Raw genomic sequence first — 19,853 nt, 5'->3', positions numbered from 1 at the left:
TTTGAAAACATTTTTTAAAAAAACCTGTCACGAGCACATACAGAGCGCGCAGCCTACCTCTCCTCAGCCTTACATTCTGCTGCCTCGTGAATCCATTCGTCACTCCACTGTGACGTCTTCAAGTGTTCAGAGATATTAAGCTGATTTGGTGCACGGTGATGCCAGAAGCCATCCGGGGTGGCGTCACCGTGCATGCCGCCATTTTGGGATTGCACCAACACCCTGCCAACCACGTTTCCTCTGCCAACCGCGTTTTCATTTACCTCAAAAAAGCGTGAGGCTGAGGATCTTCGTGGTTCTATGTCCCACTTGCCTTTTGTTCTGTGCCAGCAGCTGTGTTTTCCGATGTCCTGTTTTTAAATATTTTCTCTCGTCCTGTTTTTGGTTCGAAGTAAGGAGTTATGCTACAGTGCCATCTAGTGGCTGTTTGGCGCCACTGCTCCTTATCAATAAATAGAAAGACTCTCGTTGGTGTCTTCGCGAAGTTTGCCTGTCCTGTTGAGTACTGACCGTGATGGGCATTACACCAAGTTGGCTCCAAGGGGAAGGAAAAATAAACAAGGTGAGTGAGATGTTTTCTAAATCATCTAGGGAGGCCTGAAGTGGATACAATTAACAGCTGATATGAAGAGACTTTTGGATTGACCTTTTGATTCGAAAAGAATAGAAGAGTTAATTATTTTAGAAATTGCTGCCTGTTCACATGTGTTTTGAGATAAGCCGTTTTTGGGAACATTTTGCACCGCATTTTCTCAAAGGAAACAAAGTTTCAGCTGGTTCAAAGCTCAAGTTCTATTGGAGTTACCTGCAAGACTCATGTCATTACCTTGTGGCATTTACTATTTTCCAGTCTTAGCATCTCCAACTCCTTAAACTTTTTCATATTTCCTGTTATTGTGCGTTTAGTTGGAATTTTAATGCTTTATGTGGTCTTTCTCCACATCTATTTATTTTCATGTGGTCTTTCTCCACATCTATCCATTTTCATGTAGCACATCGTGCTGTGTGCCCTGCTGCACACCTTTTCACCCAAAATTTTGTGGTGATGTTCATTTAATTGGAATTTTAATGCTTTATGTGGTCTTCCTCCACATCTATATCATTTTCATGTAGCACTTTGTGCCGTGTGCCTTGCCGTACACCTTCCACCCAAAAATGTTGTGGTGATTGTCATTGTTCTAGGTAATTGCGTTAGTGTTTTACATTACTTTAACCTTCTGTGCAACAAGGATGTCAACGGCAATGTTGTTATGTTCTCCAAGGAAATTTCTTTGCACAATGTAATTCTTATGGTAGTTGCTGTATGGTATTTTATACCATACCTTGTGTTTTGCTGTGTGGTATTTTATACCATACCTTGTGTTTTGCTGTGTGGTATTTTATGCCATACCTTGTATTTTGCTGTGTTGTATTTTACACCATACCTTGTGTTACTGTGATATTTTACGTCACACTAGTTTTACGTTTCTGTATGGCAATGTATTGTGTGGTTCTTCCCACACCTATTTCAGTTTTGCATTTATTTATTGCAATGTACTGCAATGTATTCTGCAATACCCAGGATTTGCTGTCTTTCTGGGGACTTTTCTCCATACTCTTGCTTGAGTCAAAAGCAGCTATCCTTTTGTTTGTTCTACCTATAGTTGTCTTTCACTCTTTCAATCTATTTGATTCTGTTTTCTCTCTTTCACTTTGTTGCTTATACCCTTGTATATTTTTATGTTTGCTTGGCCAGCTTTCGTATCTTTGTACATGGGTTTTCTTTTGTTATTTATGTGAGGGAGGATGTGGGTTTGTCTTTGTGAGAAAGGGTGTTGGTGCATTAGTCACTTAGTCACTGTTTTCTTTTCATCTTTTCTTGGTTGCGTTTCCTACTTTTCCACTTTTCAATTTATGTTTTTCCGGAGTATTTTCTTCTCTATTTTTTTCATGCTTATTTTCTGATGTATTTTGGTTCTTCCTTCTTTTCCATTGTAAAGAAGGGAGATCTGTGGTATGCTGCTGCTCAGCCAGAGTGATAGCTGTAAGCATGTTGGGATGTGGAATGTAATGTGGAATGTTGGAGTGCCTGGTCAGTTGGTGCATGGGCTGAGCAGCAGGGAAGCTGCTCCTGGTGGGGCTCTACTCTGTAACATCTTATCTTGAATAAACCTACATGGAAAACTACTTGGACTCGTCATCATTCAGCATACTACAGTCAGCCTGCTCAAGGCACTGTTCAGGCAACACCTAGAATGGCTGGACAATCTCACATCTTCGCTCTCCATCAGCTACAAGGACATCTGTTTCTATTGTAGATTGTGAGTGGACCGGCGGTGTGAGAAAAGCGCTGAACAGAGTGACCAGAGTCCACGCGGCGCTGGGGCTGGCAGCTGCTCTGCTCATCGTTATAACGGGTCACATGGTGTACTTCGTAGGTGAGTATCAAATTCAGGGGCGGCTGGTGACATTTGTAAGTGGTGAGGCGTAAAATGATTGGTATACTGCACCGTTGCGAGCGGGCGTAGCGAGCGAGCCCGAACCACCATAAGGGGGGGTTCTTGCGATTCTCTTCCCGTGCAAATTTTGAAAAAAGATAAGAAAATGGTGCATTTTCAAGCAAATTTGAGAAAGCAGGAAGGTTAATAAAGCAATTGTGAAAGTGCCTCTGTGAACTGTCACTTTTCTCTTTACCTATCTCTCTCCCAGAATTCACCACCTTCACCTGTAAGTGGCTGCAAGCTGCTCTATCGGCGTCGCTCTCTTCCAGTGACACTCTCACTTTCCCATCATCTAAGTATCCCTTCCTACCTTATCTCTTTCGCTATGTCAGCATCTCCCCTCCTCTGTCACTGGCTGGGTGCTGCTGACACTGCCCGGTGACTGTCTCTTGCTGCCCCTTCCATTGTCTCGCAACCCCCCCCATGCTCTCCTCTCTCCCTATCTTGCTTCCTCTTTCTATCTTGCTATCTCTTCCTATCTTGTTGCTGTCACATCCATCTTGCTTGGTATCCCTCCCTACATCTCAGTATCCCTTCCTCCCTCGTCTCTTTCTCTGTCTCCACACCTCCATTCCCCCGTCATAGCAAATGACAAGTAGTTACGACAGAGCACATCTCACACAAGAATCGGATGAACTATCTCTAGACTCTACTATAGCGCCTAATATGTACCGGTGATTGCAGGTGGTGGGCGCTTAGCGCTGCCACTCTTTTAAGGTCTGGTGTCCGGTCCGGGACGTATTTCTCATCATCGGCCTTCACCCCCAGAGCAAGAAAGAAAAAAGTCAGTTAACCGGGGAATAGAAAGAGAAGGAGACAGTGACATAAGGGAACGAGGGTGCAGAAAGGAACGTGTGAGAGTAACGGAGCTGACCTAATACCCATTGCTTTTATCATTACAAAACGAAAGCAGAATGGTTTAAAAAGACCACGTTTGTGAATACAGAGCCGCAGTATGCATTTTGTTTTCCAATGCACGCACCCAACAAGCTGGTATTTCAGTACCTCCAGTAATAGTGTGCTTTCCCACCCAGGGAAAACATGGTTGTGCAAAGAGCGAGGAGGCGACAAAAGTAGGGCTTCACTGGCAAACACTGCAATGTGGCGCTAATGTGTTTAGGTGTGAATAAATCAATATGGCCACCTTGCTTTAGTTAGTTAGTTTTCATATTTTGAATGTTTTATTTCTCTCTACCCTGAGGCTGCACTTAGAAATTGAAAAATGTCAGCAAAAGACCACGTTTCCAGCAAGTGTTTTTCTTTTTTGGATCCATTTCACAAGGAAGCAAATAAACGAAAGGAGGAAAGAGAAGGTAATACCTGTTTCTTGAAGTCTCGGACCGGTTTTTACTACATGAGGAGGAGCGAGACAGAGAGGGAAGAGGGGGAACAAAGGAGGGGGGAGGCAGCTGCCAGCAGCGGGAGAACTGGACTCAAGCAGTGACTTACGACAGAGCACATCTCCCAATCGGTTGAACATCATGAACTATCTATCTATAGAGCCTAGTGAGACCTAATGCCCATTGCTTATATCATTAAAAAACAAAAAGCAGGATGGTTTAAAAAGACCACGTTTGTGAATACAGAGCCGCGCGTGCAGTATGCATTTTGTTTTCCAATGCACGCAAAAACATTCTTCAAAGAGCGAGGAGGCAGTGGCGAGGGAGGGTTGTGGGGGGGGGTTGCGCGGGGGTGGGGGGCCGAGGGATAATAAAATTAAGACGAAAACTTACTTGACCGCCTCTGCTCTGTGTTGGCAATGACGCCTCTTGAGTTGAAACAGGAACAGCACTGGAGTGGCAACCCCTCAGCCAATACTGGCGCTGCTGCAGCGCCAGGATTGGCTGAGGGCACAGCTTACTCTTCGCCCGACGCCTGCCCATTAGGAGACCGAGGGGCTCCTAATGGGCATGCGCAAGTCCGTGAAAACACAAGTGTGCATGACTGGGCACGGACGAAAAATTTGCGCACTATCCCCACTCATGCGCACTTGTGCTGCTGCCTGTCCCTGGCTGGTCTGACAATGCATGTCAGTCAACATGAGGCCGGACCACCCACGGTCCGACGTCATGCTGACTGACATGCATTGTCAGTTCTCCCTCGGCGTCTCTCAACTTAAGTAAACTAAGTTCAGCGGCGCGGAGGGAGCTGCGGGCGGGGGGGGCAACGCCCCAACGCCCCCAATTGACGCACCGTCACTGGTATCGATCACTTCAGTTCATGTTGCGTAGGCGGACGTCGTTAATGAACGACGTGCGATACCTAGTGGCCTTTGCTGGATCTGCTATCAATTTATGGAATACAAGTGTTTTATAAACATTGTGCCTTGACAATATGTACAAATATTTAGAGGAAGCTTACTTATGTACATTTTTTGGTAATATGGTCTTTAAGTAAAAGAAAAACGCACCCTATCTGCCTTGTCCCCCACCCCTAAAAAAGCATTTTAGAATACTGTCCCCCAGTAGGGTGACCAACTGGCATGGGGACAAATTCAGGATGGTCAGTGTAAAATTTAAGGACTAAGTGTTAAAATTCAGGACACAAATTCAGGACCGAAGGTCAAAATTTAGGACAAGCATTTGCAATGCAATAGGTCTCGCATTTGCGAGAGTTTAAGCTATTGATATTGTGAATGACAAGGCCTGTTATGTATCTGTTTTTAATAATTAACACATAAATAAGTCAGTCATTTACAATGCCAATAGCTCAAACTCCTGGAAATGCGAGACCTATTTCATTTCAAAGAAGCGTCCGCCATTTTCACGGGCTGCTTGGAAAGTAAAAGCACGCATGGTGCGCTGAATGCTGCAGGAAAGCATGTCGTGCCTCCAGTAGGAGAAACTCATTAAAGAAAATAGTGCTTACAGATTAAATACAAAGTAAAAGGGCCAGCCCTCATGTGAGTTTACAAATGAAGACAAGGAGGTACTAAGGAGGGACTAACAAGCCTATTAACGAATCCGAAGCCAGCATTTACAAATGACGACGCAAGCCAATGAAAAGTATGGGTGGAGAGTGAGCGGAGCTTCATGTCCATACTCGAATACAGCATTGCTCCAAATGGGTATGTCTGTGCCTTCCATGCAGTGTGCGGTTTACAGAACACAGAAGCGATCTACACATAGCAAACACCTGGTCCGATGCCTTTTAGCAGTTAATCAAGGTATCAATCAATTTCTGAAAAAACAATCATTATTACTAATGTGCTTGCATATTCATTTATTTGATGGCTTTTTTTGACAGCATATGAACTGTCTCCCGCCATTGATTTACCCCCAAATTTAATATCTTAAATGGCTAATGTAATAGATAATGTGCTGCCTGGCTAAAAACGTATAAGGTCCCAAAGGCGAGACCTATTGGCTATGCCAATGCTTGTTGTAAACAAAGGCGTCTTGCAGCGAGATGTGCTAGCTTATACTCTTGCTGGGTCAACCATAAAAAAGTGGTTATGATGTCAAAGTAATACCTCACAGGTGATGACTGGGAGGAGGAATATAGAGTAATGAAGATTACCAGTAAATAATCAGCTCACACTGAGGGGACAATTGTTTTCTCCTCTCAAAGAGTACCGCCAAAGCCAGTAAAATGCCACACATAGGCAAACTACAAAAATGGGAATGCAGAGATGTAATATTTCCCAAGTACCTCTCCAGTTGCTTTTTTCTATTTGCAGTATAATTCATGTCGGTATTACACTGAGACTACAAGTCTCACCATGCAAAGATAAAACGTGGCCTGGACGAGCAAAGCCTGAGATAAAGGGAAGGACCGGGTAAGAAGCAAAGAGCCTCTGGTGAAAGGAGGGACAGAATGACGAAAGGGGAGAGAACCTATGATGAGCAGTTGGGAGCGAGTGAGAAGCGGAGAATAAAAGTGTAAGATGAAAGGAGGATCAGAGTTAGGAAAAGAAGCAGGGAGTCTCGTGATGAATTAAGGGAGCTAAGAGTAGGGAAAGCAGAGAGCTCGCAATGAATGTATGGACAGGATGAGAAAAGGCAGAGGGGGCCTCTAGAGAATGGAGGGGCAATGAACGACGGACAGAATGCACCGAGTAAAGGAACAGGCTAAAAGAGGATGAAGACCTGCATCACCCCGTCAGTGGTACTATGCGCTATAAAAATGCAATTAAATGAATAGCGGGGCTGAGTGAGGAAGGCAGAGCCAGGGCGTGAAGGGGCAGTGAGGACAGAATGACAGCCTGCAATAACCGACGAGACAGAGTGAGGAGTAGAAACATGTGATGGAGGGACAGGAGCAGGAAAGGGCAGGCAGGGGCCTGTGGTGTGTGTGGGCACAGGGAGGTTGCTTTGAATGGAGAGTCAGAGTGAGGAAAGACAGGCACTGTTTTTACAGAGAGACGTTACTAGGATGTGAGAGTGAGAGAGTTTTGGGTTGATAGAGTGAGAGAGGAAGTCTGCGTGCGGGAAGAGATAAGGTTGGAGTGGAGACACAGCCTGCAAGAAAATACAAGACAGAGAGACAGGGCCGTTATTGGGTGCAGGTTATGGAGAGATGGAAAGAGCACCAACCAGCGGCGGATCGACAGTCAGGGTGAGGAGAAACTGATGACAGCCCCTGCCTCAGGGGTGCACTCCCTCTGTACAGAAGCAGGGGAAAGTGTCCCGGCGCTCATCACTCTGAATGCATCATTGAGGAATGGGTTCCTGGCACTCCGCGCCGGCCACACGCCCATGCACTGCACCTTGGCCTCTTTGCTGAGACTGCAGACGTGGCCCAACCTAGGAGGGCAAGAGGTTCTGCAGGGTTAGGGGCAGAGAGGGTCTCTCTGATCATGGACAGGGTTAGCAGGGTTAGCAGAGGCGGGACTCAAAAACATGCTTTGCTACCGCGAGAGCCACTAACAGAAAAAACTTGGAAAACGAAGACGGCATTAAGTACAGGCTGCAGAGAAAAACGAGAGTTTGAGCTATTAGCATTGTAAATGACAGTGCCTTTTATTTATGTTTAAAAAAAAAAAAACTTAAATAAAAAGCATTGTCATTTACAATGCCAATAGCTCAAAAACTGAAGCTGAGTGGTTAAAACAAGACCTCCAGACAACCTACAACGTTAGCAAGTACGACCCACGGTCCATTGTGGTAGCACGAACATTCAATAGGTGAGATGAGGAAGGCAGGTACTCACTGTCTGTTCCTGTAGTCCGCCACACGCCACTCTATTGTTTACAGAGCATCACAGTTGTGCACGCGTTTCCAGTCCCCAATCCACGATAAACAGCAGAGGAAAAATTGAACAAGCCGGGCCACGGAACGGAAAGCGAGAGGCCAAAATTCTAAGGGGACTATGTGGGCGTGTGACACTAGGACCCTCAATCAGTGCTCCGTCGTAGAAGAAGGACTAAAAAGGATAGAAGCCTTTCGAAGCTGGTTAAGGCTAAACAGGGCGGCCATCTTACAAAGACACAGTTGTTGATGGAGTGGAGGAGAAAGCGGACCTGCTGAATAATATCTTCTTGAATTTTGATAGTGTTTTTTCTTAATTGAAAAAATGAACTAACTTGTAAACATATTTATGTACTTTTTCAATTTTCGTCCTCAGTGGGAATGCTTTAGCTTCACATTGGAAAAAATATGAAAATTAAAGATGGACGCTAAACGGATGGTTGACGGACGGCGAGAGCGCACTGCCTGTGGCCTAAAGCTTGAGTGCAAGGGAGTGGTGCGCGCGCAGCAATGATTGGCGGCTGCGCGCGTGTGCACGCTCACGTGCACTCAAGCTTTAGGCCACAGGCAGCACTTTAAAAATCCCAACTTTAAAATGTCTCTCCGAGCCAGCGCATGCGCTGGCATCAGCGAGACCTAACAAAAATTTGGGAGAAAACATACGTTTTACAGACATATCCGAGGATCTTGCAAAATAATATATAAGTAAGTAAATAGGCAACCAAAATAAGTACAAGTCAAAGTAGGTTTATATAAGGTTGAGACAATCGTGCACTTCAGTTTTTCAGTGTGTGCGCAGCTTTGCAAAGCGACATCAGGCCCTTGCTGCAATCAAGATTTGTGCTAATGCAACAAACATTAAATAGTATTTTTTTTATTTGTATGTTAAAATCTGACTTTTAAATGTACAGTGAAAACGCTGTTAGTTATTTTATTTTCATTTTCTCCAGCATGGTGCCAGGACAAAAGCAGAATGCCTTGCCCTAGTCTGATGCAGGAGAAGACCCACCACATGCTGTTACTACAATAGGGCCCATTGTCATTCTATAAGTGCTAATCAGCTGCAGTCTCAGAATGACAATGGGCCAGTCCGCAGTCAGCAAGAGGTGCGGTAGGGGCCGCTGCAGGCAGCCTCTTCAGTTTAAAAGATAAGTGCGAGAGGCCCCGAGTGCAAACTTTTAAATTCATGGGGATCTCGCAGGGAAACAGCATACCTACCTGAAATTTCCCAATTTGATTTTAGTATGATGTCTGTAAGGCGTCCATAAATTAGGGACCGCAAATTACAGACACCTTGCTGACATCATACTAAAATAACGGACGGTCTGTGAAATTGACGGACGGTTGGTCACCCTATCCCCCAGCACGCATAAACCATATTTCGAATATTAAAGAATAAAAAAATCTCACACAATTCCTGTGCACTGGGATCGGGGTGCAAATCCATTCCCACGATGTTTGTGGCTCATGTGATGGGGATAGTCAAAAGTCGAGGGTAGATGCCGACTACCCACTATTTTCTGAGGGTAGATGCGGTCTACCCTGCTGCAAAGCTGGCCACTTTCAGCAGAGTGCCACACTACTTTCCTACTTCTCCCCGAATTTACAGAAATATGCTGAATTCGTTGCGGTGTAATTCTCGAACATCGAGACACTTTCAGCAGGCCTGCAGTTGTCTGCCTTTGTTCCGAGCAGCAATGAGTAGGTGAGGAAGGGGCTTATCAGATTCCAGCTACGCCCCTAACAAAAGCCGGAGTTAAGGTGACTGTGGTGGCTGGCACGGATTGGGGGTGGCGGTGAGGCGGGCGGGTAGAATTTTTTTTTTTTTAAAAATCACTTACCTTTTCCCTGTATCCCTCCTCATTCGTACCTCGGTGTCTCTTCTGGACAGAACCAAGTAGGAAGCACAGAGGCCCCCCTAAGCCAATTAGGGATTGGTTTTAGCGCCATGGTTTGGCACTCACACATGCAGTGGAGAGGACATGCAAAGTGCCCATGACTGTTTGGCTGGCCCAAGACAGCTGGCCAAAAAGTAATGCACACTTACAAAGTGCTCACCAATCCCCTGCTCTGCCAGCAAAGCAGACCAGTTACCAAAGTAGAGAGGGAGGCAGAAGTAGAGGCTAGGTTTATCCTCCTGACAGTTATGTAGTGAGACAAAAAGCCAGTATATTGAAAAAACCTGCCCTTTGGGAATTAGATAGGATACAGCAAGAATTTGTTGTAATCCCTTGTCTAGAAAAAAAAACTTATTTCTAGAGACCCCTCACCCACCAGGATTAAGAGGAACCCCAATGATGCAGCATGCCACCTAGGGGCAACCCTGGAAGGTGAGGGGTCTCTAGAAGAAAAGTCTTTTTTTCTAGACAAGGGATTACAACAAATTCTTGCTGTATCCTATCTAATTCCCTAAGGGCAGGTTTTCTTCGATATATCAATTTTTGTCTCACTACCCAAAGCAGACCAGGCATGCCCCACCCCACAAAACTGCTTCAGTAGGGCAAAATAAACTAATAACCATATGTTGTCATTTTAGTTCTCCTTTTTACACTGCTGAAAAGCAGGGGGGTGAAGCTCCTCCGCTTTAGTCAAGAAGGCGCCCTCTTTATGTGGAGTATCCTGGCTGGAAGCTATCGGGAGCCTTACACCTCGATGCAGGGCCAGCCTATAGCATGGGCGAGCTGAGCCTGGGCAAAGGTCGTCGATTTTATGAGGGGTGCATGGAGCTGTGTGCATTAGGTTTATGCCAACAGCAGCACCCTACTCATCTTGCTCTGTCCTTGTCCCTGCCTGTTGGTTTCTGTCTGATTTTCCAGTGTAATGTTGTTTTACCCCATCATCACACTGAGGCAATATTTTAACTCCCGCTTTAGTCCCCTTGCTTCCCCTCCATTCACTCTCTAACCCCTGCTGGCACACATCAACAAAACCATCATCTGTGAGACAGCTAAGCTATCAGTGATTTGGGTGAGCTGGGGGAGGTCTGGGGATGTTTGTGTTCAGGGGCCAGTTCCTGCTCATCCTGGTACTGACCAGTGAACAAAAAAGGGACCACGTACTACCTTATTTAATTCACTGCCATCATCAAGGGTGCCACATTTCTACCCGCCCACGCCCAGGGCTCTATCTTAGCAAAGGCTAGCCGTGCCTAGATGCAATGGAGGCGAAGCAACGGCTCACATCTTATCACTTCACAGGTACTCAAGAGAGAAATGCTTTTGACGTTGTTCAGTCCCTGTATATAGAGATATGCATGCACTGGAAGGCTGTCAGATGTGTTGGTCGCCCCAGTCTTTACACAACTAACAACTTGAATACCTCTATTTTGTTTTGTTTCTTTTATAGCACTTTAGCACTACTCATATCAGTTCATGGTGTTGGAGCGCTTCCATCACTCGTACAGATTAAAAATTGACAATACATCATGTGTGCATCAATATAAAGGATGTTTCATAAGACAGTCAGTGTTTCATGGTTTAGGAGATACATCCTCTATACTTCACTGTACTATATTAGAAGGAATACAATTCATGAACTGTATGTAACAAAAGGATCTCTGTGTTAAAAGCAGTAACCTATTAATATCTGTCATCTGCGTGTTACATAATGTGCTTTGCAGTTGACATATTAACCCTCTATAATATTTTGATTTAAACCTGGGACTAGGCAAAACACAGATTTCTCCAGCAAATACGTTTTCCTCTAGAGTTATCTTACCATTATTATTCTCTGATCTTTAGCTGGTACATAAAGATCTCTGAAGCAGGTGCCTTAACCCCATAGTATATTTTAAAACACAGACATTGCAACTAATTGAGCAGAACAGATTTACTTCCACGTTTCTCTTTACTGCCAATTTCTTCAGGGTTTAAAAAAAGATATATGTACAAGTTGAGACCCAGATTTTGTGTTGGTGATGCATCTATATTTTGGCACAACCCCAATGCAAAATCAAATTACTTAATATTGTAATGCTCTCAAATGTACTTATGATAGACCTGCTAAACATATGTAAGGGCTTAAGATCTGATGTCACTTCTTGTGAGGTCATGGGTTGTGATGCCTCTTCCTGTGATTCCACAAGCGGGTCTTCATCAGGACTGTGGAGGAGGGGCCGCCCTAGAATTTCAAGGGCGGTCAAGGCAAATTGATTGAAGGGGTTTGGTTATTCTAACAGGATGTCAACTGTGATATGAATTGCACAGAAGATCAAAGAATGATTGTTTTCTTGAGCTGGTAACACGGAGTCCTCACGAAACACTGCTTCCTGGTTGAGGAATCAGTGTTTGCCTTGACCGCCCTTGAAATTCTAGGGCGGCCCCTCCTCCACCAAGCGCCCATAGGGTTGAAACGTTGACGAGTTGCTACCAACTATATAATTTGTTTAACTTACTTGTTACTGCATTTTGAATCTGGCCTTTCAAAACAAACCACATCCCCCCCACCCCCACCTCACTGCACTGTGTATCTATATCACCACTGAGCACCACTATTTCACTATTGTGTATCACTGTATGAATTTGGAAGTATAAAATTATGCAATGTGTTTTTGTTTACATAACAAATGCTATCAATTCTGATACATAAATTTATGAAAACCCTTTCTCTGTGTTCTTGTTCCTTCCCCCTTTTGTTTAAGAAATGTTCTTGCTTTCAGAAATGTATTATATGTTATGCTGAAGTAACTACGGCTAACTACAATACGCATTGTTTCTGCCCAAGGAAACCATTGTTCTTTATACATGATCCCAACGAGGCAGATAGGGAAGACTGTGAGGTAGCATTTACCTTACAGGATATTAATGTAGTTGGTGTGGAATGAGGAGATGGCGAATTACGTTGATCTTAACAAGGTACTACTGTATTTTGCTGATTGGCCAGAGGAAAGGGAGCTGTCAGAAGAATTTTCGGGGTATTTCAAGGTATGGGAGGAACTTACTGTGGAAAATGGTATCGTAGTGGGAGGGGTCAAGTTTGTACCTTTTTTAATTTTTAGGAAAATAATCGTAGATTTGACCCAGGAAGGTCACATGCCTATTCAAGCACTAGAAGGCATGTCATGAGAAATTTCTGGTGGCCAGGGATAGATGTATTTTTTTGAACACCTGGTATGTGTGTGTGTGTGCGCAGAATGTGCTTCCAGTGATAAATCAACAGAGCATATGTCTACCGATCCGTGGCCTGTTGATTTTCCTGAAGCACCATGGCAGAAATTGGGGTTGGCTATTATTGGCCCATTTGCTGTTTTGCCTAGTCAGTAGACTTTTGGAATTGTGTTAGTTGATTACTACCCTAACTGCCCAGAGGTTAGGATGGTAAAGGAAGGTACTTCCATGCAAGATCTGCTCCGGAAGCACTCTACCCCGAGACTGGACACTCGATTTTATATCTAATATGCTGCACATGGCAAGAATTGGGAGATTCGATGCTTGGAGAATCATGGATTACAAGCCGAGCTTTGAATTTTTTTAGATTAGCCTTGATAAAGTCTGCTGCTATACCATGCGGCATAGACGAAACACGTGTTGGCAGAAGTAGTTAAAAGTGCATAATACGGTTTGGAAAAGAATAGGCGATTGATGACTATCAAGGTAACAAAACATGCATTTATGTGAGAGTGCTTGGGAAACTGTCACAATTCAAACCATGCTCCCCACCCCCACCCCTGCCTCAGAATGTGTACAGCAGCCCTTATGTCTCACATATATTCATTAGCTTTGGTGATCGTGTGGCCCCTCTGAAGGGTTCGGGGGCCCCTGAAGCTTTTCGGGCCCTCCTGCTCTGCAGGGGCGGGTGCTACACCCCTGCCACAGATGCGTTGCCAGCTCTGGTGTGTGCACTCTAACCCGTTGTGGAAGGAGGCCTCCGGGGTCAATCACTCCATTAACCCAAATATGCCGTTCTTTGAGCACCTAGTCACTTCCAAAGCTAGCACAGGGGCGCGAGAGTATAGCAGGCGGACTTCAGATGGTTGCACGCGAGCTCTGTGTGCCTGGGTCCTGACCAATGAGGGGACAGTGATGCCCCCGTGAGGGTGGGTGCATCCCAAGACTACATTATTGCAAGATTGCGCCCATGCACCGTGGCATTTCATCCTGTAAACGAGGTATGTCCATATTTTAGGGAGGATCTGCAAAAAAGAAGTGTCACAATAATACCACAATTTTAGACTCTATATTTGCAACGATTGTAAATCATACACCAATATTTACTTTACAAATGTTGTTGCTTCTCTATTTGGTGTGCGTAGTCCAATTCCTTGTGAGCTATTTTATCAAACATCAAGGCTGAATAGTGGGACAGCTTTGATTCTAACGTGCACATTGCCAGGTCCACACATCTTTGGTTTAGGGGCCCCATCCGCTGAACTATCGCAGTTGCTACATTTGCACTTGCGTGCCTCCTGGGTCCTTGATGATCCATTCCCAGTGCTTGTGTCCAGATTTCACCCCAGAAACAGCCTGTCCTGGTGACCAAGGATGCCAAACTGGCCTGCCCACCCCCGACAATTTAAGTACACCGCCCTTGCCCATATTTTATAGCGATGCTCATTGTATTTTTATCATAAATTTTAGTCTTAGGCACATTTTTTTATTTCAATTTCTGCTTTTGCCAGTTCTTAAGGGAAGCCAGTGCTCCGAACGACCCCAGACAAAAGGCGCACAAAGCAATGCTATTGCTTATGGAAAGGACGGTGCAATGCTGCCCCCTTGCGGGGATGAATGGATCCGTTACCAGAACAAGTGTTTCTATTTCTCTGAAGAAGAAGGAAGCTGGACGGAGGCCAAAGACTGGTGCGCTGCACTCAACTCCTTCCTCGCGATGATTGACACCCAGAGGGAACTGGTAAGACTGTGAAACTGTCTCACCTACTTTCTTTTATCCAGGAAACCATGATTGGAGGAAGCCGTTTTTTGGGGGCAGCCAGTGGGATTGGGAAGAGCAGGCAGTGTTTGACGCCTGGCATTGACGGCAGCCTTGTACCGATGGCGGTGTGGGATGGAGGAAGGTGGGGGGGAGGGGGACGGGGGGGGGGGCGAAGTGGGGGGGGGGGGGAGAATGGAAAAAATGTTAAAATAAAACACTTACCTTGAGGAGCGACGTCCTCCTCCACCGGTCGTCCCCTAACCATTCCTGGCACTGTTCTCTCCAGCATAAGAGAAGAGTCTGGCTTGGAGGGAGCGACCTCACTCCGCACTCAAGAGCACTGGAGACCGATGTAGCGGTCTAGTTGTTATCGCGTCACGTGGGCGTGACGCGGTCAGGCACGTTGGCGCCGGCATGCGCGCGCATAGCGAGCGTGGAGCGAGAGAGAAGTAGCGCGCTGCAGCGAGGTACAGTGTAGTGGCCGGCGCTCCTTGGAGTACTGCTTAGTATCGATGCCAATAAAGAGAGCGGAAAGATCACACGTGTCCTGAGTGTTCTTTGGACGACTTTACAGTGGCGACGAGGTCGGGACAGAAACCAGACCGACGGGGAAGCGCAGTAGAGGGCAACACGCCACGTGGCCCCACGAGTCGAAGGAAGACACGCTACCAGGCCATCAGGCCCAAACAAAACACCGCACAGGCCGCCTGGAGTGGGGGAGTCGTGGGATACGCCTCAGCCAACCGCGGAGGTCGACCCAAGGCACAGAGCAACCAAGGAGCGTGGCAGTGCCACGGTACAGTACCCGAACCACATACAGGCCATAGAGACGACGCCGTCCACAACCAACAAAAGCACACGAGCGGCCTTCGCACGTAAACAAGCACAGAGAGCGCTGCACTGGCTACCAAGGAGGAGGAAGTGGGGTCCAGTGATAAGAGCCCCCAGAGGATCAAGCACACAAGAAACAACGACAACACCCCAGGCAGCCCCCCGAGCAAAGCCACCAACGAAACAAGCACCAAAGAAGCAAAGATGAGTACCCCGGCAGGGTATGCGATTGCACCGGTGCAATTCCTAACGAAACCCGGTGAACCAGTGATGAAATGGGAGGACTGGAAGGAATACATAGACAATTTCATAGGGGTCTTGGAGGACGAGAACGAAGAAAAATTCACACCCCAGAGAAAAAAACGCATCCTGCTACTGAATCTAGGGCCTGAAGGTCTGAGAATATACAAGAGTCTAGTACCCACGAAGAGAGAAGACACAGACGATGACGTGTATGCGCACGCGGTGGAAGACCTGGATGAGCGATACCGCCCCACCGTCTGTGTTTCGGTAGATAGATATAACTTCCAGCAAAGGAAGCAAAAGGTGGGGGAATCCATAGAAGAGTATGTGGCAGCACTGAGGAAGCTAGCAGCCCCGTGCAGGTACGCACTGTGGGAAGACGAATTTATAAAAGACCAGGTGATCATGCACACCACCAGTGCAAACGTGCAAGACAAGTTGTGGGCGAGTGGGGACACCACACTCAAAGAAGTAATGGTCATAGTGAAGAGGGCAGAACTCTCAAAGAGGTGCGCCGATGCTACCAGAAAAGACACGGGCACCCCAACCATGGTGAACAGGATTCAGGAGGGAGATCACCGCAGGGACCAGAAAACCAAACCGCCCATAACCAAAGGGACCAGCAGATGGCAAGGGAAACAAGCGGATAATGAGAACAAGAAAACGTGCTACAGGTGTGGGAGTTGGTCCCACGAAGCCCACGACAGACGTTGCCCGGCCTTCAGAGCCAAATGCATGCACTGCGGTATCATGGGTCACTACGAGAAGGTGTGTCGGAAGAAACAACAGAAAGGAGTGGTGAAATACATGGACCAAAGCACAGAAGACCAGGAAGAAGCCACGGAGGAAGAGGTGGTCACCGTATTGTGCATATACGACCAGGTACTGAGTGTGGACGCCAAGAGATCAACCAAACCGGTCCTGGAGATGTCCATGGGCGGCATAACCATCTCGGTCGTAGCAGACACCGGATCCCCATTTACCATCATACAGAGAGCAGTGTGGGTAGAACAATTCCAAACCAAGTTGGGCCCTGAGCTGGAGAAGCTAGACATACGACCGGTAACATATAATGGTGATCGCATTCCCATGCTAGGGTTCCGACGTCTACTGTTCGAGTTCAGAGGCCGATCAGCGTGGTGCAAACTGTATGTGGCCGAGAAAGGACCCTCCGTCCTGGGATGGTTGGACCAGGGCGACCTGGGCATAAAACTCGACCCAGGGGGAAAGGAACAGATCCTGCTCACAGACCAGGTGGAATGGCTGGACACGGACAGATGGAAGAAAAACTACCCAAAGGTGTTTGGGGGCACAGTAGGAAAAATGGAGAAATTTCAACACAAAATAGTACTTAAGGAAGGAGCCACACCAGTAGCACACAAAGTGAGGAATGTGCCCATTGCAGTAAGGGAAGCTGTTCAGACAGAACTCCAAGATCTGGAAAAGAAGGGCATCATAGAACCCATAACCTGTGCTGAATGGTTGGCGCCTTTGGTGGTCGTGATGAAACCCAACGGGAAGGTCAGGCTCTGTGTGGACTTGAGGGAACTCAATAAGAACATAGTGGTGGAGAAATTTCCCCTTCCCAAGATAGAGGAGATGCTGGCACGAACCAGGGGAGTCCAGTGGTACTCCACCATCGACCTTACATCAGCTTACCACCAGGTAGCTCTACACCCGGACAGCAAAAGTCTCACATCGTTCATTACCCCGTTTGGGTGCTACAGATTTTGTCGCATGCCGTTCGGGCTAGCCTCGGCGGCGGCCGTCTTCCAGAAGATGATGCACCAACTGTTCAGAGACTGCAAGGACGTACAGTACTTCCAGGACGACATACTAGTGATGGGCAGAGATAGGAGGGACCATGACCGGACACTGGAAAAGGTATTACAGACACTGGAAGCTAAAGGTCTCACGGCGGAATGGTCGAAATGCCGGTTGGGAATGCAATCGGTGACCTATTTGGGCCATGAAATAGGGCAACAGGGGATCACTCCCAAGATGGAGAACGTGAAGGCCATCGTTGAAGCTCCGGCCCCCAAGAACAAGGAGGAGGTCAGGTCTTTCCTGGGGATGGCGGAGTACTACAGCAAATTCGTGGTACAATTCGCATCCAAGACCTACAACTTGAGGAGGCTGACCAGAGAAAGCACGGTGTTCCAATGGACACCGGAAGCCCAAGCGGAATTTGAAGTTATCAAAAAGGGGATCCTAGAAGCGATACCACTCAAGGGGTACGACCCACAAGGCGCCACCATACTCATCACGGACGCCAGCGACAAGGGGTTGGGCGCTGTACTAATGCAAGACCGAGGAAGTGGAGACATGGAGACAATAAGCTTTGCCTCCAGAGCACTGACGGAGACAGAAGGCAAGTACAGCGTCATTGAGAAGGAGATGTTGGCGGTAGTGTGGGCCATGACGAGGTTCCGGCAGTTCCTATGGGGTACCCGGTTCCTGCTCAAAACGGACCACAAGCCGTTAGTGAAGGTTCTGACATCGTGCGGACACGCCAGCGCCACACCCAGGATATCGAAGATGTCCCTAAAATTGTTGGAATTCAGGTATGACGTGGAGTACATCCCGGGAAACAAGAACCGAGTGGCAGACTACCTGAGTCGAGCGGCAGCCATGGAACCGGGAGAAGAAGACCCCGCGGACAGAGGAGAGATGGTGGCTCTCATCGAGGATCAAGAGAAGATCATCAGCATACAAGAGTGGACGGAAGCTTATGAAGAAGATGCTGACCTGATGGAGGCAAAGGTGCACATCACCCAAGGGTGGCCTGATAAGAAGAAGGTGAAACTCAACCTCAAACCTTTTTATGAAGTGAGAGAAGAACTGACAGTGGGAGACGAGGGCATATTCATATACCGGGGAGACAGAGTAATCCCCCCCACGAACCTAATCAACAAACTGCTGGACCTATTACATGAAGGCCACCTTGGCATTGGGAAACTCAAAGCCAGATCGAAACAGAACTACTGGTGGCCAGGCATGGACATGAGAGCAGAGAGACACGTCAGGGAGTGCCCCCAATGCCAAGGGGCCGACAAAACGTTGAGGCCATTACGCCCGGCTCTGGGAAAATTCGACACTCCCGCGAACCCATGGGAAGAATTGTCAATAGACATCTTGGGGCCGGTGCTGGATGACCAGAGCGTACAGAAATACGTGTGTGTCCTCATCGACCGTTATTCCAAATGGCCAGAGATAAAAGTGAGCGAGACGATGGACACGGAGAACATCCTAGAGTTCCTATCGGAGACATTCACCCGAGAGGGAATTCCCAAGTCCATCTTAAGCGACAACGGGCCACAGTTCACATCAGAAAAATGGAAACAGTTCATGGGGAGAAACGGCATCTCGGTAAAGCACACGGCCATATACCATCCGGCAGGTAACGGTCTAGTGGAACGATTTAACAGGGTGGTGATGGGGGCCATACAAGCGGCCATCACCTGTAACAAAGACTGGAAGAAAGCGGTGGAGAACATGGTATGGGCCTACAGGATAACGCCCACAAGCACAGGGTACAGCCCATTTCAAATATTGAGAGGACGTGAACCCTTCACGCACGACAACAGAATCTGGAAGGAGAAGGTAGTGACCAGTGAATGGTCTCCAGCGGTCGTAAGAGCAAATCTGGAGAGGGCACAAGCCATCTACACCAACAACTACAACAAGAGGAGGAGCGTGAAGGACACTCGGTTGGAGAGAGGAGAATGGGTGAGAGTAAAGTTGGCTACCCTACAAAGGAAAGGAGACAGCAAGTACAGCAAGCCCATGCAGGTCAAGGAAGTGTATGATAGAGCGGCTCTGCTCAGTGATGGGAACGTGTGGTCGCAGGACCGCATGGCCCGGTGCAACAAGATATTGAGATGGGAACAGTGGGAACAGGAAGGTGAAGACATGGAAGACGTGGATGAAGGGAATAAGGCGAGCGGAAGTAAAGAAGGGGAAGAAGCAGGTGCAGGAGAGGAGCAAGTAGGAGAGCCAGGGGGTGAGACCCCAGTGGCAGAGATGGACAGGCTGAGAAGTAATCTGAACTGTGGAGGAGCGATGACCGAAGGAACAGGACGCGAGGAAACACAGAGCCAAGTGGCTCGAGGGGACAGTGGTAAGATGACCAGGAGCGGAAGACAAGTAGTAAGGCCTTCCAGGTTCCAAGACTTTGAACTGGACTGCGAACTGTAAGTGACTGATCTTTGGGTTGGTAAAAGGGGGAGATATGTAGCGGTCT

The 19,853-nt window shown here is 47.1% G+C and overlaps 1 protein-coding gene across 1 annotated transcript in view; it reads left to right on the top strand.

Moving 5' to 3' along the window:
* The window catches only part of LOC146813015 (C-type lectin domain family 2 member B-like), a 189,380-nt gene that overhangs the window by 1,652 nt on the left and 167,875 nt on the right, over window positions 1-19,853 (top strand). Inside the window, exons 2-3 of the mRNA XM_085620042.1 lie at window positions 2,298-2,417; window positions 14,286-14,515. Of these exons, the coding sequence (XP_085476168.1) occupies window positions 2,298-2,417; window positions 14,286-14,515 (350 nt within the window). The remainder of the gene's footprint in view (window positions 1-2,297; window positions 2,418-14,285; window positions 14,516-19,853) is intronic.

The sequence above is a fragment of the Triturus cristatus genome, chromosome 7 (assembly GCF_964204655.1).
Source record: "Triturus cristatus chromosome 7, aTriCri1.1, whole genome shotgun sequence".
Lineage (NCBI taxonomy): Eukaryota > Metazoa > Chordata > Amphibia > Caudata > Salamandridae > Triturus > Triturus cristatus.
The sequence above is the reverse complement of the archived record's forward strand: the minus strand, read 5'-3'. Positions and strand labels throughout refer to the sequence as shown.